Raw genomic sequence first — 24,795 nt, forward strand, 5'->3', positions numbered from 1 at the left:
AGCACCTGGAGCGCCTGGACCACCCGGACCTTCTGGAACACCTGGACCACCCGGAGCACCGGGGGCTCCTGGAGTCGGAGCACTTGGAGAACTCGGCGTCTGACCAGGGACTTTGGTTGTCGGTGGAGCTGTTGGTACTGAAGTTGGAGTTGTAACAACGCCTCGACATTCGCCAGCAATGAGCCGAATGCTTCGGCAGCCTGTCACGGCTTCAGGGGGCGGGTTGTCGTAAATGTTAAGTTCGCCCTTTTCGCCAGACTGACAAGCAACGAAGCTACGGCTCCCGCCGAACTGGAGCGTTCCATCGTCATCTATAGAGAAGCCGGGCATTCCATCGGCGCCGGCGTCACATTGAAGCTGGGTTGTTGGTGCTGTACGGGTTAGACGTGTCGGAGTCAATAAATCAATGGTTAACTTACGAGTGAGGATGCAGCCACGTCCATTTTGATCGGAGATAGTACCGTTGGATGTTATGCAGAATCGTGACGGCGGTAGGTTACCGCCGAATCGAACCTGGCCATCAGGAATTTGGCCAACAGTGCCCCCTCCATCTCCAACAGTCAAATCAAAGCAACAGTCAGTCTCCCTTGCTACCAAAGCATTCGTCGCGGCCACAAGCGCAGCGATCGCGACGACTCCTCTCATCATGCCGAGCACCGAAGTTAGACCGTTTCTGGGATACAATATATGCCGCTCTCTCTGTTTTGAGGTGTCTCTTTCTTGCGCCTGTCTGTCGTTTTTGATCTATAGCAGATAACCTGCATCAGATATGTATTCCAGCTGAAAGACTGCAGACCTGCCCGGTGTCGGCCGCTCCAGTGCAATTCAGGAAAGCAAGAAAACCGTGGAGAGCCTGGTTTGGCAGCTGCTCTCACGGTGGACGATGACGGAATGAAGCAGCGTGTCCCATCAAAATCAGACAGAAGATGAAGTCAGCCCGATTATATGTTATTGTGGAACGCTCGTAAGACAATGCTCTGGGAGGAAGTCGTCTAGAAATCGTCATCAGACAGTCATCCTAGCTGGTGAGAGGCCAGTGGCGGATTGCAGACGGATAGGTCCAGATGCCAATCCATCCTGGACGGCCGATGACGGTCACCGAGTGCCTCGACCAGACAGTCGGATTGGCCAGAGGTTGGGCCTGGAAGCCACATGCATTGGCGAAGCTCCCGTTGCAGAGCGTGAGACTGCACCGGAAGTCTTCCGCGCGAGGTGTCCAACCACGGTATGGCATGAGAACGTAAGACGAACCAGAAGAGCGCTCTGATATCTTGCCATTGGCTTCGAAAGTTGAACTCAATTTGATGCAGGAAATTGGTGCTGAGATCGTCTCGGACAGCCTAATATGACAGTTTGTGTTCTGCTCTCTATATTGAACAATGAGCAAGGATCTCTTTATGGAGGGTTCAGTCTTCAAACCTGATCATGAAGGTCCTCTGCTCCCAGAAGGATGAGTTTGAGACCTGAACCCTAACACTCAACTTCGAGAAAGTTTGCGTGCAGTGGAACAGTTCTTCGAACTTTTCTGAGATGCATGGCTAGGCTCTCGTTCACCATGAACTTTGGCTCCGGAATGGAATTCCGAGTGACCAGAGCCTTCAAAAAAGATGACGTGGAACCAAAACATAGGAAAACTTGTCGGCTTTGATCCGGCCGCTCTTCCCGGCCAATGTGCCGTTGACGAGGGCTGTGACGGAGTGTAATGACGGAATGACGATGTGACGGCATCACGTCCCTCAACTCGGAGATCGATGGATCCAGGGCGACGATATAAGGAGTAATTCTTGTTTTGTCGAGCCAACTCCCCTCGCAGGTCCACCTCAGAGAATGGGTACTCCATCTTTCTTATACGGCTAATCAGTTAATCAAGTCATTGACCATTTGATGATGGTAAAGCAGGGCTCTCGACTCACCAACCTGCTAAATTAATAATAGAATTGCTCAACCACCTCAACACACAGCATTTACACTGTATTATAACGGAGTCGCTGTTCGTGAAGTCGAGGTTCCATAGATTCTGACCATCGTAGGACATGAGTTGAATTCTCAGGAATAAAGTACATACATGATACAGAATCCCATTGGTATATAATACAGTCGAGTTTATCACAGCCCGCTTTAAATCTTGCCGCCAGTGATTTCCTCTGCCAATTTCTGCACACGATCCTGAATCGTAGTCCATCTGCCCGTCTCGCTGTTCCGGTTCTGAACTGTCTGCTGAATCGTTGGCGGCAGACCCAAGTTCCAGATATTCTCTCCTGGACGGTGGTCGCTGCGCCAGGCCTCATTCTCACCCTCGGGGAACACCCGATCAATCTCCTTTGCGAGCTGCTCCTCAGTAACGATAAAGTGGCGCGCATTCATATACAGAGTCTGCAACGAGCTCTGCCGCTCAATTTTCTTTTCCAGGGCCTTCTGCTCGACACGTTGTCGTGCCCTAGCCAGGCGCTCCTCCCGATCCGGGTCCGGCAGGACTGCCGACTTGCGCGGCTTCATCCCTTCCAGGACCGACGGGCGCGTCAACCGCTCATCCTCACGCTCCGGCTGGTTCAGAATACGTTCTCGCTGGGCCTGCTTCGCGGCGCTCCGCTTTTGCATCCGTTTCTCCGTGGCGGTTTTCCGCTCGTACAGCTCAGCGAGACCCTCGCGGAGATTGCGGCGTCGGACTTCAGCCATTCGTCGTCTCCATTCGATTTTCTCTGCGTGAGGATCGTTCTCCGGGATGGGCTTTTGCGTCTTGGGCTCGGGCGTGGCGTCGGCAACGTAGGCCCATGTTGCCTTGTCCGGGCGCCGCTTGGGGAATAGTTCTCGGGGGACGGGAAGGGTACCCTTGACTTTGGGCTTCGAAGGCAAATCAGGTTGAAGTGTTTGAGGCACGTCGATGTAGTTTGGCGATTCGGGCCCGACTCGTAGCGAAGAGGATGTCGAGAAACGCCGGGCCTGCGCGGAGGCAGCCCGGCAGCTGCGGAAGAATGACATTGTGCTCAAAACTTGACAGCGCTATTAGCAGCTGCCTAGTAAAGAATTGGTCACAGTTCTGTAAGCAATTGATGCATGCGAGGCCGATGGGATTCCTCCGTTGTAGAGTTGAGCTCGCAGCGAATTTTATGTGGTCCGTGCGCAAGTCTTGGCGTTGGCCGAAATTTTATTTTTTCCGCTTGCCTTGCGGCCGTCATATTTTGTCACTACACATTAGTTCCCCCATTTCTCGGTCATTAGCACAATGGGAACACATAAAAAAGAGGCCGCCCGCCGGGAGCGGCAGGGAAAGACCGGCGATGGAATGGGTAATGTCAAAGTCAAGGGGGAGAACTTCTATCGGTGAGCTTGAACTTCTTTGAAAGTCGCGATACAGACGGTATATTGACAATCTACAGCGATGCGAAGAAGTTGCGAACCCTTAATATGTACAAAGAGGGCAAACCGAAGCGCGATGCCCAGGGGAATATTGTTAAAGCCGCAGCATACCAGTCAAAAGAAGTGCCCAAGGCCCGGATTGAACCGCACCGAAAGTGGTTCAGCAATTCCCGCGTCATTTCGCAGGAGGCCCTCGCATCCTTCCGTGAAGCCATTGCCGAGCGCACGTCAGATCCGTATCAAGTTCTCCTCAAGACGAACAAGCTCCCCATGAGTCTGATCCGGGATAACAAGGAAGGAGGAATAAACGGATTGAAGCAGCACCAGGCAAAGATGACAATCGAATCGGCGCCTTTCAGTGATACATTTGGGCCTAAGGCGCAGCGAAAACGAGTCAAGCTCGATGTGAGCACCCTTGAGGACCTGGCTGGGGAGGCCGAGAAGATGCATGATTCGTACCAGGAACGGTTAGAGCAGGCAAGGGCCCAAGGGAAGGGTGAGGATGTAGAGGACGATGGCGTTACTGGCACCGCGCGCGAGCCCATTTTCTCTAAGGGCCAGAGCAAACGAATATGGAACGAGCTGTACAAAGTCATTGACTCGTCCGACGTGGTTATCCATGTGCTCGATGCACGCGACCCGGAGGGGACCCGGTGCAGAAGTATCGAGAAATATATTCGAGAAGAAGCGCCCCACAAGCACCTAGTGTTTGTGATCAACAAGTGCGACCTGGTTCCTACTAAAGTGGCTGTAAGTTCCCATTTGTTTCTCTACTTCATATTTTTTGATCGTTGCATATTTCGTGCCATTGCTAGTCAAGGCTTCTTCCCAGCATCTGCTGTCCATGGAAGATTGTCTGTTACAGCTTTGGCAGATCAACGCTGGCCCATCGCTCATCCTCGTCCTGAGGTCTGAGTAGACATGCCTTCGTTTTGAAGGCTGTCGTAGGGCCAAGGCTGTGTTTTGTTAGAGTTGAGTTCTGCTTACTGCCGTTGGCAGTTTCCGTAGCAGTGCTCTTAGTAGCATCTCACACATTTCTAATCTGTTTATAAAATTCGTTTTGTGTTATGGCTTGAATATCTGCTGACTGTTGCAGGCGGCATGGGTTCGCCACATGTCCAAGGAGTACCCAACGCTCGCATTCCACGCTTCGATCAACAATTCGTTCGGCAAAGGCTCGCTGATTCAGCTGCTCCGACAGTTTGCATCATTACATTCGAATCGAAAACAAATATCGGTGGGGTTCATCGGTTACCCTAACACGGGCAAGTCCTCCATCATCAACACGCTCCGAAAGAAAAAAGTTTGTAATGTCGCGCCAATTCCCGGCGAGACAAAAGTGTGGCAGTACATCACGTTGATGAGACGGATATATCTCATTGACTGTCCTGGTGTTGTACCACCAAGCACTCATGATACTGATGAGGACATTCTGCTTCGAGGGGTTGTCCGCGTGGAGAACGTGGAGAACCCCGAACAGTACATCCCCGCAGTGTTGAAGCGGGTCCAACCTAAGCATCTTGAACGCACCTACGACGTGAAGGGCTTCGCCGATTCATACGAGTTTCTTAGCATGCTTGCCCGCAAGGGTGGACGACTCTTGCGGGGTGGTGAACCCGATCTGGATGGTGTGGCAAAGATGGTGTTGAATGATTTCTTGCGAGGGAAGCTCCCGTGGTTTACACCGCCGCCGCATACTGCTGAAGCGGAGGGTGATATGGAAGGGAGAGAAGGGCGCCTGGGTGAGATTACCCGCAAACGCAAGCGGGATGTCTCTGAGGAGGCCAAATCTGAAGAGAAGTCCGAAGAGCAAGAGGGCACATCATCCGAGTCGGAGTACTCAGAGTTCGAGGGATTTGACGATGATGTTGAACTTGAGGCCTCTGAGGAAGACGAAGACGGGGAGGGAGAATCGAATGACGGGGAGGACAGCTCGTCAGGGAAGGATTAAGGCAAAGGCTACTATGTCCAGAAAGGCAAGAAATCGTCTTAAGCCTTCTCAATGTCTGTGCATGCCGTCTTAGGGACGGGCGGCCACGCAAGTCATGTTCTGGCAGGACCTGCCACGTTGTCACTCTCCGACCGGCCGTTCTAGAGCCTCGTGCCGCTCAGACTCACCGCCATCACAGCCGGACGCTGGGACCGTCGAACTGGGTCACGGTGAGTTGGCTGGTGGAGGAACCGCAAGGCCCTGCGTCGGACTCGTGTCTAGGTGTCCAAAGCCGTTTCAGTCATACAGCTCCGCGGCATGGTTGAGATACCCATTGTCTAGCCTCGGACCCTGAACGAAGGAATGAATTAAAGCTTCGTGTTGAAATGCTCCGCATGTTCTGTGGGTAGACCAAATCCAGTAATCGCGCTAAACTGTAAAAGGAAAGAGTGACTACGTAATTTCGGTACTTCTCTTGAGTTGGAGATAGGTACTTATGCGCACTGCACTTTATGCACGAGAGAGTCAAGACATGGTTGTACTGTACTAGGGATGTGTTGCTGCACATCCTTGTACCGGTACTTTGTTATAAAATGACCGCATCTCTGCTGTGGACAGAGCTACTCAAAGACTTTCTCCCGTGGCGACTATAATGGCCGATGAATCGCTTCGAAGCATGTCCATTGTGCCCTACTCGTCCAACCGTGATATTGTTTTGTAAGATCAAAAACTGGCCCAGAATGATATAATGTGAGCTCCAGCTAACTTTTTGCCAGACGTCACCATGATTCCGTAGTGGTTCTCGACCGCGACTCGCAGCAGTTGGTCCTGCGCAGCGCGAGCAACGGCAACAGTAATGGCGACCTCGACGTCAATCTCCAACAAGACTGTCCATACTGCCACCGCCCGATCCGCAGAGACAGCGGACATGAATCGTCGATAGCTTCGAGTCCTGGGCAGGCGGATTTCATCAACCCGGACTATTTCCAGCTGCTGCACGATGCCCTTCCCGAGGCGGAATCGTCTCCTCCAGCTTCTCCCGTGCGGCTGCGTCGACGGCGTCTGACACAACCTGCCTTGATCGATGGGGAGTCTACTACTACTACATCTGAACAGCGACAACGGCCACGACATCACCGCATCTCCTCCGCTGCATTCAGCCAGGGCTACTTCAAGAAGTTCTTTGTCGAGGAAGCAGAGCTCGGCCGTGGCGGCAAGGGCGTGGTACTTTTGGTGCGCCATGTGCTCGACGGGGTGTCTCTGGGCCATTTCGCGTGCAAGCGAGTGCCCGTTGGAGACGACCATGAATGGCTAGAGAAAGTGTTGACGGAGGTGCAGCTGCTGCAGCACCTATCACACCAGAACGTGGTGTCGTACCGGCACGTGTGGCTGGAAAACGCGCAGATCAGTACGTTTGGGCCCAGTGTGCCGTGTGCGTTTATCCTGCAGCAGTACTGCAACGCGGGAGATCTTCAGCGCTATGTCTACGGCGCGGTGTCGGCATCGATCCCGACCACGGCGGAACAGCTCAAGGAGCGAATGCGGCGGCGGTCTCGGGGCACGCCGGACCCGGCTGTCGAGCGACCGACTCCCCGCAGGCTGCAATTTGAAGAGATTTACTCGTTCTTTCGGGATATTACGGCAGGGCTGCGCTTCCTGCATGCCAACGGTTACGTTCATCGGGATTTGAAGCCGAGCAACTGCCTACTCCACGAGACAGGAAATGAGCTGCGAGTACTTGTCAGTGACTTTGGCGAGGTGCAGCTGGAGAACTCGGTGCGGCGATCCACCGGAACGACGGGGACGATCTCGTACTGCGCACCGGAAGTGCTGCGACGGGAGTACCCAGGCGGACCATATGGCAACTTTACGTTCAAGTCGGATGTGTTCTCGCTTGGTGTGATATTGCATTTTCTATGTTTCGCGCAGCTTCCCTATCGAAGCGCAGATGTCGTGGAAGAAGAGAAGGAGGACCTGGAGAAGCTCCGGCAAGAGATTAGCGAGTGGCAGGGATTTGACGGCTCGCTGAAGCATCTGCGGCCCGACTTGCCGGAGAAGCTCTACACGATGCTCGAGCGGCTGCTCTCGGTAGACCCGGCGCGCCGGCCGACATCGGATGAAGTCCTTATGAGCATCCAGGCAGGTGGCAAGGGCGCCGACGCCCGTCGGTACGCCCGTGCGAAGTCGACCAGTCCGGAACTGCGTCGTGCCCCGCGAATCCAACCGGTCGAGCCGCGCGAGCCGCGGCCGTCGCGGTCACCGTACCGACGGGAACGCAGCAGGTCGCGCTATGATCCGCGGGCCAGCGTACCTCCCACTAACGGGCCAACGTTTCCGCCGCGGCCATCGTCATCGTCATCATCGTCTTCTCCTCACGAAGAACCCTCACCATCCCCACATTCTGCAAACCACGAAAAGGAAGAATACCACAACCTAATCCTCCGTCCGCGGTTCCGCAGAACGCCTTCATCCCAAGGCAACGAGGGGAACGACTCTTCATCTTCTTCTCCTACTGCACACCCTCCAGCACACTATCCACGGCCCATCATCCACCAACATCACCAACATCACCATCCGCATCGTCCTCCTTCTCCACGAAATGACAGACCACATCCACCTCTCCTCCCGCCACCGCAATCATCCGATTACTCCTCCTCATCCTCCTCCTTCTCCTCCTCGCTCCTCTTTTTTACTACCGGTCGGTACAACATCCCCCTACCGACGATCGGCTTCACCGTGTTCATCCTCAAACTGGTCCTTGTCCAGCACGCGTGTGTGCCTCTCGCCGTGAATCACTGGGTGTATTATCCGCTCATCATCCTGGCTGTTGCGATGCTCCCAGTGAAGAACTCCTGGATGCAGCTCGCATCGCTGGCACTACACGCTGCAGTGATGGCGGCTGGCTTGAAAATGGGGAGGATGTGTATCTGGAACGTGCCTGGAATGGGGCTCTTGTAAGCTACTACTGATTATTATTACTACTAATCCGTTAAAAAGCATTCATTGGAGTTGGGAACAAAAAAGCGAAAAGCATGTATGTATTTACTTCGCTAGATGTATCTACCAATCCGATTACTACGCCTACGAGAGAGAAGAGTTAGAAATGTAGGAGGGGAAACGAACCGCATCGCGTATGCTTTCCTCTGCATCACTTTCATAGCAGCCACCACGAAGGAGCCAGCAAATATGAAAGCCAATGCAGGAAAAAAGAAAAGCGAGTAGGCAATGCAGTCAGAGTATACCTCACAAAAGGTTAATCTCGGAACACTGCCACATCCCCGATTCAACGGGTATAGAAAATGAATCGGGACGTCGGATAATGAAATCTTTCCCCTGACCTTGGAGGGCCAAAGGTTGTGGGGCGGGGAAAACAGGTTCCTTCTTCTTTGTAGGCTGTCTTGGTCATGGGATAATTATACTTGAGAGGGATATTGGAGGTGTGGAATGATCATGTTTGTATTTTGGTTCTGGCTATACCTTCAATCCCATTCGTGCTGCCTTGAAGCGACTGACCCGTTTGGTCTGTCCGTTTTCATCCTCGTAGACCAGGTTGTTTTCGTCGTCATCGTCACCAACGAACCCGCCTTTTTCGTGGATGCGTTGGTTGCGCCGCCGGTAGAACTCTGTGGCGACTTCCTTGCGGAGGATTTCCTCGTCGAGCTCGTCTGGTTCTGTCGGGTTTGGAGTCTGCGCCGGCTTGTCTGAGATAGGACGCTCGACAAGTGTGTCGGCAAGGGGCTTGCCCGGAGGAGGGCGTGGAGCAGAAGTAGACGGGGATGGATCATCTCGGATCGGGCCTGAGAAGGGTTTCGGTTCCTTTGGTTTGGCGGGGAAGAGAGGGAGGGATTGCGCTGGTGGGGGTGGTGGTTGGACGGGTTTGGCTGGTTTTGCTGGTTCCGTTGTTGCCTTTGGCGCTGGGATGCCAGCACTCCGCGCAGATTTGAACCGAGAGACTTTCTTTGGTGCCGGCTTTTCTTCCGGACCTTCTCGTGTAGATTGTGTACGCTCGACTATGGCGTCCGCAACAGGAGAGACTTCTGGCGGAACCGGCGCCCGTCGTGGCTTCTCGGCCTTGGGCTTCGGGGGGTCCGGCGCAATGTCAAGCTCCGGTGCGAAAGAAATACTTTTCTTCTTTTTCTTCTTCTCGTCGCCTGCTGGCTTCTCCTCTGCCGGCTTATCCGTTGCAGGCTGGGCTGTTGCTGGTTCTTCCGCTGCCGGTTTGTCCTTCTGCTCCTCGTTCTGGTCCGGTTCAAGATCTTTCTGTATTTCAGCCGGAAGATTACGAGGATTCCGCCCAACGTTGATCAGACCTTGGGCGTTCAACTTCTCCTCTAGTTCCCGCATCTTCCGGTGAATCTCCTCGGTGACCATCGGTCGGGTTGACCGTCCATACTCATCCTCTTCCTCATCTTCATCCGAGTCAAAGTCGGCGTACTCCTCTTCATCGCTGATCGTGAACGAGCTGGCATCCTCATCCATTTCGAGTTCTGCGACGACGGCGCCGACTTCACGGAACGAATACTCGAGCATCTCACGCCGAAGCTTGGCGTCTTCCTCTGACTCTTCCACTTCTGTGACAGGAGGTTCATCATCGTCTGAATCCGCAGCTGTGATGATCTTGTCGGTGAGTGCTGGCCTTCCGGTCTCCGGTTCTGGTTCCGCTGCTTCCAAGGGCTGTTCAGTGGATTTTGTTTCGTCATTTGTCTCAGACTCTTCTTGCTTGATGCCACCAGTATCTTTCTTCGATTGATCCGTTTCCTCTTCTTTTTTCTCTTCTACCACCTCGGCTTCCTTTCTCTCTTCTTTCACTTCTTCCGCCTTTTCATCTTGTTTCTTCTCCGCATTCTCAACATTTGTCTCCGGTTGTTTCAATTCATGTTCTTCGCCATTCTCCTGAGTTTCTTCCTCTTGCTCATTTTCAATCTCCGTCTCTGTGGGTTCCTTTGATACTCTGTCCTTATTCTGCTCTTTCTTCTTACCGTCTGGAATCTCCACGCCGGCTTGCTTCAGCACCTCTAGCAGCTCCGGTGCTCTCTCCCCCGGCGTCGTCTTCTTGCCTGAAATCACATTCCCCTCTTCATCCAATTCTTCGATGATCTCTGTGACAGGGAACTCCTCTCCCTCTTTTATATCATCAACCGGAGGTGGCTGCTCCACGGCCAGCAAAACATCCAGCTCCTCCCTGGCCCTGTCCAGCCTCTTCTCAATTACCGAAACATTCTGCTTGACATAGTCTAGCCGCCGATCAATCCGCCCAACGATCTGATCGCGGGACCGCGATTGTTGCTTCTCGCCAATGAGATCTCTGACCTCCTTCTCGTTGACATTGGTACCTGCATGACTGAGTCCAGCCTTCAGCAGGTCATCGGGAGAGCTGTCGGCCGGGAGGTTGGCGAGTTCCTGCTTCAGGGAATCGTATTCAGCCTCCCAGAGGCGCCATTCGTAGAGGGATTTTTGGAGCTTTTGGATGCTTTCCTCGAGCTCGCGACGCTGGCGCTCGACGGAGTCGAGGAAGGATTCAGGCATTCTGCCACAGACTGGGAGGGAAAAGGGATTTAAATGTGCAAAATTTCTTCTGGAAGCGAGAGAGGAGAGAAAAAGATCGAAATCGAAACGAAACTTGGATGGGTCCTTGGGAGGGCAAAAGTCACTCCGATTGGTCCGTTGATGACTAAGCTCCATCCCATATCGTAGCTTGTTCCGTCATTCTTCGTTGAGTTCGAAGAGGACACGCCGGCAGGCTCGGGAGCAGACATCATGTCCAGCAGGCAAAATGGCGTCGCTCACCGCGACGAGGACGGTACGTCAATCCCTACTGCAGCCGGCGGATGGGTCCCCGCTAACTTCAACAGAGGTCTGCCCCGTCTGCAAATCCTCGCGGTACCTCAACCCCGATATGCGCTTCCTAATCAACCCGGAATGCTATCACAAGATGTGTGAGTCGTGCGTCGACCGCATCTTCTCGTCCGGGCCGGCTCCCTGCCCCGTGGCCGGGTGCCACAAGACGCTGCGCAAGAACCGTTTCCGGAAGCAGACGTTTGAGGATATCGGAGTGGAGCGGGAGGTGGACATTCGGCGGCGGGTGATGGGAATGTCCGTAACCTCCGCTAACCAACTAATAACGAGGAAAACTAAAGGATGAGGTAGATTAAACCGCCACGAGGATGAATTCGACTCCAAACGCGCTTGGGACGACTTCCTCGAGCTCCGAGAAACGATCATTTTCAACCTTGTTCACGGTATCGACGTCGCCAAAACGGAAGCCGACCTGCGCAGCTACGAGGCCGCGAATCGGGACTCGATCCGCGCGAACAAGGCACGGGAGGCACGGGAGAATGCCTCGTTCCTGGAACAGCAGTCGTTCGAACAGGAGCAAGCCCGCTTACGGCGTCTGGCCGCTCGGGAAGAACAGGACATCAACGAAAGACAACAGCTCGCGGCGGGCCGCGAGGATGTTCTGTCACGGCTGGCGGCAGGGAAACCCGGCGACGCGGCCACCATCGCGCAGGAGGGTCACAAGGTGCTCCTCAAGAAATCATCCGCGCGCCGCAGCGAGGAGGAGCGGCTCCGTCGCAAACAGGCCGCGCTGCGCGGCGACATCAAGGGCGTGACATCCACTGCGCCATCATCTGCTACCTCCACGCCCACGCCAACGTCAACGCCGGAAACGCCAACACCTATCCCAACCTCGATGTCGCTCGAGGGCGGTTTCATCAAGGGTTTGAAAAAGAAAGAAGCCGCACCGGAGGCAGACAAGCCCTACGACCCCTTCGGCGGTCTCGATCCCCACCGCACCCGCGACTACTACGTCCTTGCGGACTCATACCCCTCGGCCTGGCTCGACCGTATCCGCGACGATGTGCGTATACAAGCCGGGGGTTACGACTTGCGCGACTATTATGCGCGGTCGATGCAGGAGGCGTTTGCAGGGTTGGGATGCTTTATTGATGAGGAGGTTGTTGCGCGAAATTCATCGCCAGCGACGGCAGCTACGGCCACGGAAGGCGCGGCGATGGCCGCGGTCAGTTCATCATAAACCTATCTACCCATGTAGATCTTTGTTCATATTCCTGGCGTTATGGGAGTTTTTGTATAGCATAGCGGCGGCGTTGGGCTGGATCAGGTTGGGCAAGGAAAAGACAAAACGAAAAAGGACTTGCTTGATTTAAATATCACTGTGTCATTGACGCCTCACCCTCTCACACCACCTGCAGACCTGAATAAAATGCTTTACCCTAACAACATGCAATGAAAAAAGCCAAACACAACACCATCCCAGAATAAAAACCCAAAACTCAAAACAAAACGACAACTCCAGAGTTAATCAATTAAACAACGATTTAGCCAACTTAGCCCGTCACTTCGCCCGTACTCTCGATTCCTTCCCAGGGTAGTTCACTATCATCCTCGTCTTCGTCTTCATCTTGTTGCTGCTGCTCCTGCTGCTGGACAGAAGAAGCATGCCGTTTGGTCGATACATCTGTCCGTTCTGTAAGATCCCGCTGCTGCTGCTGATGCGCAACATTGATGCCAATCGACTGCAGCGTAATCTCAACCTCCTTTTCCGTCATCTCTTGACCGGACTGCTTCTGGCCCTCGAGCACATCGTACAGCGCGTAAATCTGGTCGGACTTGGTGTCGATCTCCCGCAGGAGGGTCTCGATCTTCCGCGCAAGAGCCTTGCGTCGTCGCTTACCGAGCGATGCGTCATGCTTGTTGTAGGCAGTCTGGTACCGTGCAAGTTGCATCTTGAGGTGCGAGAGCTCATCCTCGAGACTCTTAAGGACCGTCGCAAGGGCCACGCCTGGCGGCTCTGCCGGCCGTATTGTCGGGTCTTCTTGATAAGGGCCAGGCTTCGGCATGCGCTCCGACACGGGAATCGGCTTGGGGACGTTCACGGTTTCGTGCTTTTCGTCTGTGTGCGTATGGTCGTGGTTGGTGCCGTCCAGCGCGCGTTTGCAGACCGTGCAGTTCCCTCCGTCATGTCGCGTGGCATGGTCGAGGGCCTGCTGCGCTGGCTCCGATTGCCGTGTTGGTTCCGACGCGTTGGTGTGCAGAGTGATGTCCGGCAGGATGATGGCAGAAGTCATCTCCGTCATATGATTGCGTCGCCGGCTCCGGCTGGTGATTGAGTGATCCGAATGGCGTCGCCGACGGGCCGCCTCATGCTCCGGCGCTTCTTCTGGCTCGTCGGTTCTGCTAGTCGTCGTCACTTCCCCAAGGGCCGAGCTTGGACGGGCAATCTTTTCCTTTGGCTCCTTCAAGGATGATCGACGAGGAGGATCAGAGACGAGACGCCGCGACCCGCTGGTCGTGTTACCGGTCGTGTTGCCGGTGACATCCTTCGCCTGCCTCTGCTTCCGCGCGACCAGCTCCTCCTCCAACTTCCGGCGCAGCTGGGCAATTTCACGCTCATCCATGAAGCTTAGGAACGTCAAATCCTTGTCCTCGGTCACCTGGCTGCGGGCCTCCTCAGTGTGATTCTCCTCTGTCGCCCGATCTGTGATGTCCACGTCCTCGACAATCACGCGCTTGACTCGCTGCTTGCCGGTGTTGGGCTTCTTCTCTCCAGAAGATGATGCTTTGCGGTCCTCTGACTTGGCCTTGTGCTGTGACGACCGTGAGGGCTTGGCCACGTCGAAAAGTTCGGCCTCTTGGCGCTCCTTCTCGATCTTTGCCATCACCTTGTCGATTTGACTCGAGATCCGCGCTCGAGATCCCTCCGTCGTTGGCCTTTCACGGCTCCGGCTCTGATCATTCGAGCGGCGTGTCGAGTCGGCAGTGACGTCGCCAGTATCGCCTTCGGTAGTCCATTCGCCAGTTGCAGATCGTCGGGTGTCTGTGTCCTGACCAGTAAGTTTCTGCAGCAATGCGGTCAACTTGGCCAACTGGGCCTTTAGCTCGGCGTTTTCCTTCCTCAGGGAGTCGTTTTCTGCCTTGATGTCCTGGGTATGGAGGTAGGCGACTCCAAGCTGCGAGACTGCAGAATCTCGCTCTTGGGCAAGGGTTTTAATCGTGCTCTCGTGAACCTGGATCTTTCGCTCGGCGATATCCAAGCGGTTTTGTAGCTCCATATTGGCAGCATCCAACTCTAAATCATCATCAGTAACGGCAAGCTACTCCTCCGTGGTTTGTACGTACTCGTCCTCTCCTGAAGCAGCCGCTCTATACGGCCCTCGTCCCCTCCAAACATCTTTACGCGGTCATACTGCTCTTTCTGACGCCGAGACTTTTCTGTCCGCAGTTGATGATTCTCTTGTCGAAGCTCATCTAGGCGTTTCTCGGCTTCCGTCTTTGCCATCTCCAAAGCGGCAACCTTTTCCTGCATCAGCTTCAACGAGACGAATAAAACCTTTTCATCCTCTGGAATCGGCACCGCCTCGACAGGAACATGACCTGACTCGTCACGGTCATCGGGAGGAGGAGAGACAAAACGGGTGGACCGTTTGTTCTGTCGGCTAAATACCGGAGTGCCATCCTCGTACACGCCCGAGACAAGATCAGAGAGATTCGGCAGATCTGGGAGCACAAAAGACTGGTAGGTCCCATTCTCAGGAATGGTGGATGCGGTGTATGTCCCGTTGGCAGAAACATAACGCGAACTCCGTCTATCCCGTGCGTCGCGCGACGCCTGGTCCACCGCGGCGGCGACCTGAGCGGAGACATTGCTGAACCGAGTAGCACGCGTATTGACCGTAAATGCCTGAGGTCTCTCGTCGCTAATGTACGAACCATCGTACGTGTCGCGGACCTTGGCGTGCATTTCGGACAACGTGCGTCGCCCCTCGGCCGCGCGGCCCGAGGACCCCTTTGCGCGACCACTCGATGCCGAGTCTGCGTGCTCTTTAAGCACTTGGCTTGCGCGTCGGATCTGCGCATCCTTGCGCAGGTTATCTGTGCCAGACACGCGCCGCGACGAGCTCCGCATGGCTGATTTGGACGCACCGGTCGTCACGGGATAATCAATGCGGATTGCCGGCGACGACGCGCGCACGTTTTCCTCGGCGCTGAGAATCGAATTGCGTGAGTCATCAAGGCGATGCTGCAACTTCGCGCCGCGTCCCACCTCGACCGAAATCTCGCTGTCGTCGTCGTTGTCCCCCGAGGACTCAATGTCGGAAAACTCTGGGAACGCGCGTTCGATGGTGGACGTGTCAATCGCGTAGTCCGGCTCCTGACGCGGTGGCGATTGGCTCTTTCTGAAACTCTTCGGCAATTCCGGCAATTGATCGCTTTGATCAATCTGTCTGGTGGACACGATGGCTTCGTGTTCAGGGTCAAAGTCGGACATGGTGAGGGAGGTGTGGGTTGTTTCAAGTCGCGTGTTGGGCGAACGCGACATGGCTGAGAAAGACAGAGACGAGCAGCAAGAAAAATGTCTAGAAACTATCCATGCGGCCAAGTACCGATGCGAATGGATCGTTGTTCAGCAATCTGTCGGTCGTTGTACTCAAAAGATCGCGTGAATCACGCCGTGTCGACAAAGGGGTGTGCGCTGAACCGGGGAGTAATATCTGGTATGCACTCGGAAAATCGAGGGCAACAAACTGTACACAAGCCCCGGAAATTAATATACAGAGAATTCGAACGATGCGCGCAAACAACCGGCAGCAATGTTTATGTTGCTCATTGAAGCGAGAGAATCGGATGGCTGGGTTTGTTTACAGGTGATCAACGCTAGCCCGAAACCGGATTAGCGCAGTTTCCCTCTCCGGCCGATTTGGCCTGCTCACCTCTCTTCCTCGACCTGTGCCTTCGTACTGGTCGCAGAACCGACCAATACTATGAATGACTGTCACCTTTTAGTAGCTAGCGCTTCATAGCACTTTCATGGCACTTGTCAACATGTAGTGGATAGACCTAATATATAGTATGTTGCAGTGCGAAGCCATACTGACTTCCAAGAACTCGCAACAGAGCATTCCGGTTGCTCCCTCGATAGTTGCTTCTGTGCTCTCATATTGATCTCACGACTGTTGAGAGATCTCATTGTTCAAACAACCGCAGGGGATAACTGGGTCCTGGAAATATGCACTTCTCGTCCAAAGCAAAGTGATTCGGGAAGACTACCGTATCTGACGGTAATGGAAATTCCATTGCAATGATGTCCCTGCCCTCTCAACAGGGCCTAACTACCGCTGGAGCGACTTCCCGAGTCCTCCGAGATAGGACGCTTATACATTGCCGATTGGAAGTGCAACGCACTGCTCTTCAGGCCGCTTTTTATTTCGAAAACCATCGTCTGGTTGAGTTTCTCCTTGAGAATGGCGCAGATCTCAACACACAAGGCGGCGGATATGGTAATGATGTGGAAAGTAGTTTTCATAAGGAGATTGAGAGCCTGTCAGCAAAGAAAGGGGCCGTTGCCAATGCACAAGGTAGTGACTAGGATGAAGGTTCTTGCGCTACAGCTTAATCAGGGAAGCATGAGGAGAGATTGCGGCCAATTGCTTTCACCGGGACGGTTCATGTCCATAACACCGTCCCAATGAGATCCAACTGATATGTCTCTTACATTGCCATGCTGCTCTGAGTTTATGTAGAGCATAGGTAGCTTTCCTGCCTAAGGATCTCGGAGGGACTAGAAGTCGGTACGCCGTTCAACGATCAATATTCCTATGCCTCGGTAAACAAGCGCGGCAATGTACAATGAAGGACGTTCTCATACGAAGCACAGGAAACAAGTCTCTGTTCTAAGGTTGATTTTCTAGTAAAGTCGTTCGGAAATCAGCGATAGCCGGGATCGTAGCATGGTGGACTTAGGTTAACCCTAACTCTACACCCTCTTCGAAATCCGGGGTCTTTCAAATCCAGGTTCAACTCTCTCACTACGGCAGACTATAGAAATCAGGATCGAAGGATTCCATAGATTGTGAACTGGACATTGGTCTAACTGTATCTGTCAAGCTCACACGATATGTTTTATGCACGTATAGGGGTATGACAGCCACGAGTGTATCCAACGGTATCAAGGTCTAATTACAGGAACAAAGAGCATCACTCATGGCACCATGATTCATGATAGAATATACTTCAACACCGTATTTCCGAAATATGCAAAAGGGTCTCCCAACGCCAGGCTCCATCGTGCAATGTAGAAAATGATTCAAGATATCCAAATCCACACAGTGAAAAACATGGGTCATTGACCGGGCTGGTCAGTCGAAGGAACCTCGTCAGGCGGACGAGGAGTAGCAGGCGAAGCCACAACTGGGGTAGCACTGGTTGATGCCGGATCGATCCGGATAACAGGCAAGCTGGACGATAGATGGCGTCGATCCTCTGTTGGCGACTCATACGGTGGCGCTTCTCCCCAATCCGCTGCCTCGTATTCCGGCGGTGGGATGCGCAAGGCTGCCAAGTCGCCATCGTCCTGATCGGGTCGTACGTCGCTCTGTGAACTGTAGCGACGACCAGAATTTAGGGAAGAAGTTGAAGACGCCGCTGATAAGGAAGAGGCACCCGAGTGCACACGGCTGTGCAGAGACGATATGGATCGCCGAGCAAGGTCTTCGAGCAAAGGTTGCCGATCCGATTCACCAGAAGGACTGCGCACCCGCGAGCCATCGTGGCGAACAAGACCGACATCGGCGTACGTGACCTCTGACACGCGACGGCCGCGAGGCCGTGAGCGATGCTCCGCCAGCATCTCCGCGGCCGTCATACCTTCGGGGTCGGACAGTCGTCCGGCCTGACGTCGCTGATCAAGTGCCCGAACGAGCTCGTGGTCACCCCGAGCGAGAGCTTCCTGTCGCTGCCGCCGATACTCTTCGAGGTGCGCAAGCTCCTGCCGTCGCCGCTCCCGGATCCGGTATAGCGACTCCATCTCCTCCTCACGCCGCGCCTCCTCTTCCTCCGCAGTCTCGGGGAACTCCACCACGATATCCATGCCGGCGCGTTCGCCGGCCCGCCCCAGCACCATTTCTTCTGGTTTCGGCACGGGACTATAGGCAGGGAGCGTGATGACGGACCGGACTGAGGCTTCGCGGCGCGGCATATTGGACTGGGTTCCGGACAAACCCCCCGAGCCGTGGTAAGACGTGTCAACATCCTGTTGCGAGAGAGGAAGATGCGACGGCTTTGTATATCGGCCCGAGGCGGCAGGGTGCCAATTCTCCCATGCCTGCTTCAGGAACTTTCCCGGGAGCAGAACCGGCCGGAAACCAGCTATTCGCATACATCGCAGCATGGAGTACAGGATGATCATCCCAGCGAATGTCAAGCCGATCACGACTCCGACCTTTCCAGAACACTGCGTCAACCCAGAACTACTAACTCACACGAGGATCAAATGCACCTACCAGTTCCAAACGAGCACCACTGTTATCCCGATTGTCGCTGTTCTGCTCTGCTCGCAGTGACAGTGATGACGTCGTCCTGGCTGTCAGGCCCGGCCCAGCCCACTCACTGCGCGAGTGAAGCATCATGATGGATGATGGCGGCTGACTCGTTCACATCCAGGGGCTATTGGACTGGACACCCATCACCACCCTATCGATAATGTTTACTGGCAAGCTGGGGACGGTATTATTTTTATGAGGTGGCTCGGTGCTGAGTGAGTTTAGGGCCCGACGCAATCAACTGTGGCTTGTCTAGCCGTAGAACGGATACTCTCCGTCATAGCTGAGTTCACCGCTGAGCTTAACGAACGGACTAGTCGCAGCGGCTCATGGCTGTAAATTGAAGAAAATCATCGCATATATCGCATATATTATCCCGTCTCCTGTCTCCAGGGACTGTTATCTGCCGTGATGGATTCGCCGCATCCTTGTTTAGCTCAAGGCTTGTTTGTCTCAGCCTCAGGAATGAATTCTGGGGCCGAGCATTGTTGATGGCTTTCTCCAGATGTGTAGGCATTTGGACCAATCAGAGCATCGAGGATGTTGCGTTGGGACTAACTCTATGAGGCTAGTCCGATTAGCATCATCAGGTACTAGCCTAATATGGTAATAACACTAACCTCTTTTCCTTGAGCAACTCACAGAGCCTATTTCTAATTTTATTGAACTTAAATCAACTTTCTAGGCTTGCCTGCTTCCTTTCTGGACGTCAACTTGGACAGTGACCTGTCAAGTGAGTCGAAAAAGCAAAGAAGAAGCAGTGGCAATCGCTGCCGAAATGCTGCCATCAACCGTCAAAGCCCGGTCAAAGGATGAAGTCGCTAGTGTAGAAGAGGCATGGCCATCATTCATCCCGCAAAGTCAACAGCAACAAAGTACCTATTGCACCGACAGGACGAGTGCACGCCGCCATGGAGCCTTCATATATCCACCCGCTGATGGGCCTGTTACAGGAAGCCGGCATTCTGTCTTCATTGTGGACGAGCTTACTCAGAACTGATATGTGATTCGAGCCTCGATGCTTCTCTCAAGCGCGCAGAGTTGCCGTCGGATTCGGAACTGGCAAACACTCCCGACTTCATGCTCTGTCGATAAATGAGGTACCTTGCTTCATATGCCATATGCCATTCAGGAGACGAAAGACTAAAAGAGATCTCCGGATTTCGTGACTGAATCATAAGTATATAATAAGTATAGAATCTATTGAAGTTATTGACCATAGCAGGAGTGTTGGTAGTATACGGTCCCTCAAATAGAGTACTAATCTCAACACATCACTCCTAAGGCATCAGCAGTCACACGGCTCACGTAAGGGAGTCGAATCAGCTCTCCACAGACAGCATTTCACGGAGCCTTCCAAACGGTCTCCCCAGCAACGATTCATACGTTCCCTCCTCAACTACCATTCCCTGATCCATCATCACAACCCGATCCGCCATCTGCATCATCTCCCTTGCGTGCGTGATCAAGATCACCGTAAGTTGTGGCACGCACCGAAGCCTCTGCACCGTCTGTCTAATAACCTCCGCAGACTCCGCATCCAGGTTTGACGTAGCCTCATCCAGGATCAGTACCTGCGGCCGGCGGACCAGTGCGCGCGCGATCACCACGCGCTGCGCCTGGCCGCCGGACAGCGTCATGCCGCCCGCCCCGACGGGTGTCATGTAGCCCTGCGGCAGCGACCGGATGAATTCGTCGATCCCTGCTGCCTCGGCGGCAGCGATCACGTTGCCCGCGGTGTTGAGCCGTGAGGTTGGGTCGAGGCCGTAGGTGATGTTGGCACGTATCGTGTCAGCGAAGAGGTACGGGTGCTGCGGGACGACGGCGATCTGGGAGCGCAGGGTCGGCAGATGGATGCGGGTGATGTCCGTGCCGCCAAAGGTGATGGCCGGCGGTACATGAGGTCCTCCGGTGGTGGTAGGATACAGGCCCAGCAGGAGTGAGATGATGGTAGACTTACCAGACCCGGAACAGCCGACGAGAGCGACACACGAATTTGGCGGGATCGTGATTGACACGTCCCGCAGCACCTCGACGTCGGGCCGTTGGGGATACCGGAAGTTCACGCGGTTGAATTTGATGGGAAAGAGCTCGAACCTGCGCTGTCGGCCGGTGTGTTCGTACGAAGAGGCGTATGGCAGCCGTGAGAGCTGGATCAGCCGCGCCGCAGCGTCGTACGCCGAGTTGACCTGCGGAACTGCAGGAATTCAGTACTGGCCCCTGAGAAAAGAACGCGAGGAGATGCAACGTACCCCAGGAGATGATTGTGATTACATAGCCGATACTGAACAAAACCATGGCGAACACAGTGATGATGTCGGTGACGCCAAATTCCTCGCCAGCTAGGAGAACCGCTCCGTAGTAGAACAGCAGCGCTGCCAATCTCAGCAGTGCCCAACGTTTCCAAGAAATTAAAACTCACCACTAATGAATATGATTGCCGATTCCCCCAGACCAAAGAAGATCCCAGAGAATCCGCCGCGGCAAAGTCCGATACGAATGGCATCCCGAAGAGCATGAGCATGCCGCAGCCGGAATCGATCCTCCAGCAAGTACGACCGAACCGTGCGAATGTCCGTGAAGGCCTCGGAGAAGACGTCGGCCACTGCCCCCTGCTGGCGGCTGGATTCAGACTCCCACTTTCGATTCACCACCTCGAAACCCTTGCTGATGGCTAGCACGACGGGTCCACAAGCCAGGCTGATCAGAGTCAATTTCCAGCACAGGGTGAAGGACCAGCAAAGTGTGATCAGTACAGTGAAGAGGGCAACCAGGCTTAAACCGACGAACTTGCCGAGAAAGTTTCGGATTCCTTCGGCGTTCTGATCAAAGCATGCCGTCAGTTGCAGCGGGCTGTGCTCCTTTTCTTCGAACCACTGGCGGGGTTGGTCGAGGGTCCGCCGCATTGCTTCGTCCCGCAGGTAATCCATCCATGCCTGGCCGCAATAATCCAGGAGATAAAAGAGAGTGAACGTGACGACAGAGTCTCCCATGGCAAGTCCGAGCATTGCAGTGGACCACTTCTTGGCCACCTGTGCGCGATTTTCCTCCGCATAGAACGAGCGAAAGAGCTGAGAGAGCATGTACGAAAACACCGGCATTGAAGCGGAGTGAAAGAGGGCGCAGGTCACGGCAAGCCCGAGAAGCCATTGTTGCTGCTGTTTGAGGACGGACGGCGCAGTAAGGACGGTCTTAAACAGTGACAGTTGCGGCTCAGCACTTTGGCCCCCTGGAGGCTGGGTTGCTGACAGCTTGGAAAGCCAGAAGCGAATGGTGTTTGAGGATCCGATGCTGGCTGGCTGGGAGCTCCTTGACATCCTCTCCGGTTCCGGGATGATGGGCCGGCTGCTTGAATGGTCACCAGAGGAAAAGGAAGTTGCGGTTGGCGGCGGTTCGGTCATGTAGCAGTTCAGGATGGAGTCTTCCTGCAGGGAGTTGTTCCCAGATATTTCCGGCGAGTGTGTATCTTGCTGATTGCCGGGGCTCAGGTATGATTCCTCCAAGATGTGCGAGGACAGCTGGCTGCCCTCCAGGGAGGACTGCGAACCAGATACCGATCGACGCCCATCATCGGTCGCGAAGTTCCATAAGTTCCGTTCCATCAACTGGCTCTTACTTCCAAAGGCAACAGTGCGACCACCATCCATCACGTAGACTAGGTCACCTGGCAGAATATTGGCGGAATCATGCGTGATGATGATGGTTGTCTTGCCCTGGCGCCACGTGCGGATGGCATCCATGATTACTGTCCGGTTTTTGGCATCGAGCGCGCTCGTGGGCTCATCCAGGATGAGAACTGGAGTATCTCTCATCCTGGCCCGTGCAATTGCCACTCGTTGCCTCTGGCCTCCGCTCAGAGCACTTCCACCCTCGCCGACTAGGGTGTGCAGACCCTGCGGTAGATGGCGGACGGTACCGTGCAGATTCGCCGTCGTCAAGGCTTGATCCACTCGCGTGACAGTATCCTCCATCATGTCGCCAGCGCCTAGCATGATGTTCTCCAGAAGCGTCTCGTTGAAAAGGAGCGAGTTTTGATGGACGAGTGTGATGTTTTTCCGCAACCAGTAGAGATTGATTAACTCCAGAGGAGCGTCGCCAATGAAGATATCTCCCGTGGTTGGTCGGTAGAACCGCAGGAGCAGATTCAACACGGTACTCTTTCCAGCACCGCTGCGGCCGACGATAAAGGTTGTCTTTCCGGCAGGGAAGATCAGGCTTGCCGACTGGAGGACGGGACTGGACTGGAGAGGATACGCAAACGAGACCTACTGTCGATTAGTCTGAGGGAGAATAGGATGCATTGAGTACCACCAACCCTGGAAAGCACAATGTTCTTCGTCCCAATATCAGGGAAGACATCATTCAGGCTCGCATCAGGCGTTTGAGTGAGCCACTTCTGACTTCGGAGATACGACTGCAGCGTTGCAGCTGCTATTTTGCCGCGTTCCAGAGCCGGTGTATGCTCAGTCGCCGTTTCGATCGCCTGGATGGCAATCAAGCAGACCCAGAACGTGGTCAGAACTTGTCCCGCTGTTAGATCACTGGTTCGGACGAGCTTGCTGCCGAACCAGAACCCCTGGACGAACATGGAGAACGTGACGAAACGGACCAGAGCGAGCTGGAAGGCACTGAACGCTGCCACCCGGTGATACAAGTGGGCGGCCACTCGGATGCAGGAAAGAAAGCGCCAGTAAGTGCGGAACTGTGCGTTGAAACATTTGACGACCTCTATCGAACTGAATGCGTCGTGGATGAGCTTTGACGCCTCCGTCAGCTCCTCCTGCTGCTGATTCATGAACAGCTTCATCTTGGTTCCCAGCATGATCAACGCAATGCAAGTCAAAGGCAGAGTTGCAAGAGTGACCAGCGTCAGCTTCCACGAGATCACAAATGCGAGAACCACGGCGCTGATTGCCCGGATCGAGTACTGAATGCTGAGCCCGAGAGGTTGAGCTGTGGCAATTTGCAGCTCTCGAATTTGTCTATCCAATTGATCAGACTGCAAGTCTAAAAGCAAAAAGGAATGAATGCTCACTTGTGCACATTAGCAAGGAAAGCACCCATTCCTTCCCCCCGCATATCAAACCACACAAGTTCCCGTGTCAGCAACTGCTCAAAGAGTCTCTTCCGCGCATTCTTGGCTTGCAACTCTGCAAACGTCATCCAGAAGAAGAGGAACGCCGCGTTGCACACCCAGCTGATGCCGCCGAGGGTGGCAAGCTGAGCAGCATAGCGAGACGCTTCCATCAAAAACAGACTACCGCTCAGATTCCCATTGCCCCTGTCCGTGAAAGTTTGGAACATCTTCCCCAGACAAAGTGCAAAGATGGGGTTGATTAGGGCAGTGCACACGGTGAAGAACACCGCAGCAGTGAGCACGGGAACGTGGCTAAACGCCGTGAACGCAAAGAGAGATGGCAAGCATGCGTGCAGCAAGCTATCTGCATTATCTGCAGAGGAGTCCTTTGTCCAGAAGTCGTCGGCCATGTTGTTGCGATTGTTATCGTCACTATTCGCCGATCTAGCCGAGTATCTGCGGATGAGCAATGTTGATAGTGGACAGGAAGAGACAACTCCATGCGTGCAGAAGGAGAGAAATCTCTCCGTTAACCAAACGGAACAGAAAAGAACCGTGGCAACGAGCCTGGTCGCCGAGAGTAACAGCAACCACAGCCGCCTAAGCCGCATGCCATGGCTGGTGTTGAAGTAAATCGTGAACTGCAATTGTTTTCTGAATTCAGTTTGTAAACATACAAGTTCAAGCCTTGTCCTTCGCTTCGCATTCTCAGTGATAAAGTGAGCAAAAACACAGAGATAGATGAATTGCAAGCAAGGAACAATACAGAGGATCTGAGAATGCTGGTATTATTGTTCCTCTTTGTTCTGCCATGGATGATCCCGCATGCGGGTTATGTATATCATGTGACCTGTTCCTCTTCTGCATCCAATGTCCATTTTCATGCATGAATCTCATTGTTTCGTTCCAGGATCCTACGTCTGGAGATAGCCAGAAACTCTCGGATCAGTAAGGGTATCAACTAGATAATATGATTAACATCTGGTTGACTATGCGGACAGTGCAACACGCCCTGATTCCTGCTTGACCCAAACAAGTACCTCATGTATTTATTCCAAGCCGAAGGACGAGCCAATGGTATGAACTCGGCG

General features: G+C 54.0%; 9 protein-coding genes across 9 annotated transcripts in view; 3 read left to right on the forward strand and 6 right to left on the reverse strand.

Moving 5' to 3' along the window:
- VTN49DRAFT_4017 (uncharacterized protein) overlaps positions 1–648 on the reverse strand; it is a gene marked incomplete at both ends in the record, with an annotated part of 2,336 nt that extends 1,688 nt beyond the window's left edge. The window contains 2 exons of the mRNA XM_069411917.1: positions 40–371; positions 420–648. Of these exons, the coding sequence (XP_069267212.1) occupies positions 40–371; positions 420–648 (561 nt within the window). The remainder of the gene's footprint in view (positions 1–39; positions 372–419) is intronic.
- Positions 649–2,118: 1,470 nt separating this feature from the next.
- On the reverse strand, positions 2,119–2,979 carry VTN49DRAFT_4018 (uncharacterized protein; the record flags this gene model as incomplete). Its single annotated transcript, XM_069411918.1, has 1 exon — positions 2,119–2,979. One exon carries the CDS (start codon positions 2,977–2,979, stop codon positions 2,119–2,121), a length of 861 nt encoding a protein of 286 aa, XP_069267213.1.
- Positions 2,980–3,223: 244 nt separating this feature from the next.
- VTN49DRAFT_4019 (uncharacterized protein) lies at positions 3,224–5,308 on the forward strand (the record flags this gene model as incomplete). The annotated part of the gene is made up of 3 exons (XM_069411919.1): positions 3,224–3,321; positions 3,378–4,107; positions 4,454–5,308. The coding sequence occupies 3 exons, from the start codon at positions 3,224–3,226 to the stop codon at positions 5,306–5,308; spliced, it is 1,683 nt and encodes a 560-aa protein (XP_069267214.1).
- A 631-nt stretch (positions 5,309–5,939) lies between these two features.
- Positions 5,940–8,245, forward strand: VTN49DRAFT_4020 (uncharacterized protein; the record flags this gene model as incomplete). Its single annotated transcript, XM_069411921.1, has 2 exons — positions 5,940–6,004; positions 6,064–8,245. The coding sequence occupies 2 exons, from the start codon at positions 5,940–5,942 to the stop codon at positions 8,243–8,245; spliced, it is 2,247 nt and encodes a 748-aa protein (XP_069267215.1).
- Positions 8,246–8,758: 513 nt separating this feature from the next.
- Positions 8,759–10,813, reverse strand: VTN49DRAFT_4021 (uncharacterized protein; the record flags this gene model as incomplete). The annotated part of the gene is made up of 1 exon (XM_069411922.1): positions 8,759–10,813. One exon carries the CDS (start codon positions 10,811–10,813, stop codon positions 8,759–8,761), a length of 2,055 nt encoding a protein of 684 aa, XP_069267216.1.
- Positions 10,814–11,044: 231 nt separating this feature from the next.
- VTN49DRAFT_4022 (uncharacterized protein) lies at positions 11,045–12,323 on the forward strand (the record flags this gene model as incomplete). The annotated part of the gene is made up of 3 exons (XM_069411923.1): positions 11,045–11,087; positions 11,140–11,380; positions 11,435–12,323. The coding sequence occupies 3 exons, from the start codon at positions 11,045–11,047 to the stop codon at positions 12,321–12,323; spliced, it is 1,173 nt and encodes a 390-aa protein (XP_069267217.1).
- A 313-nt stretch (positions 12,324–12,636) lies between these two features.
- VTN49DRAFT_4023 (uncharacterized protein) lies at positions 12,637–15,629 on the reverse strand (the record flags this gene model as incomplete). Its single annotated transcript, XM_069411924.1, has 2 exons — positions 12,637–14,378; positions 14,429–15,629. 2 exons carry the CDS (start codon positions 15,627–15,629, stop codon positions 12,637–12,639), a joined length of 2,943 nt encoding a protein of 980 aa, XP_069267218.1.
- A 1,800-nt stretch (positions 15,630–17,429) lies between these two features.
- Positions 17,430–18,714, reverse strand: VTN49DRAFT_4024 (uncharacterized protein; the record flags this gene model as incomplete). Its single annotated transcript, XM_069411925.1, has 2 exons — positions 17,430–18,527; positions 18,589–18,714. 2 exons carry the CDS (start codon positions 18,712–18,714, stop codon positions 17,430–17,432), a joined length of 1,224 nt encoding a protein of 407 aa, XP_069267219.1.
- Positions 18,715–19,949: 1,235 nt separating this feature from the next.
- VTN49DRAFT_4025 (uncharacterized protein) lies at positions 19,950–24,114 on the reverse strand (the record flags this gene model as incomplete). The annotated part of the gene is made up of 5 exons (XM_069411926.1): positions 19,950–20,824; positions 20,880–21,002; positions 21,050–22,892; positions 22,943–23,609; positions 23,663–24,114. 5 exons carry the CDS (start codon positions 24,112–24,114, stop codon positions 19,950–19,952), a joined length of 3,960 nt encoding a protein of 1,319 aa, XP_069267220.1.
- Positions 24,115–24,795: the final 681 nt, after the last annotated feature.

This window comes from Thermomyces lanuginosus, assembly GCF_041956635.1.
Source record: "Thermomyces lanuginosus strain ATCC 200065 unplaced genomic scaffold VTN49scaffold_31, whole genome shotgun sequence".
Taxonomy (NCBI): Eukaryota; Fungi; Ascomycota; class Eurotiomycetes; order Eurotiales; family Trichocomaceae; genus Thermomyces; species Thermomyces lanuginosus.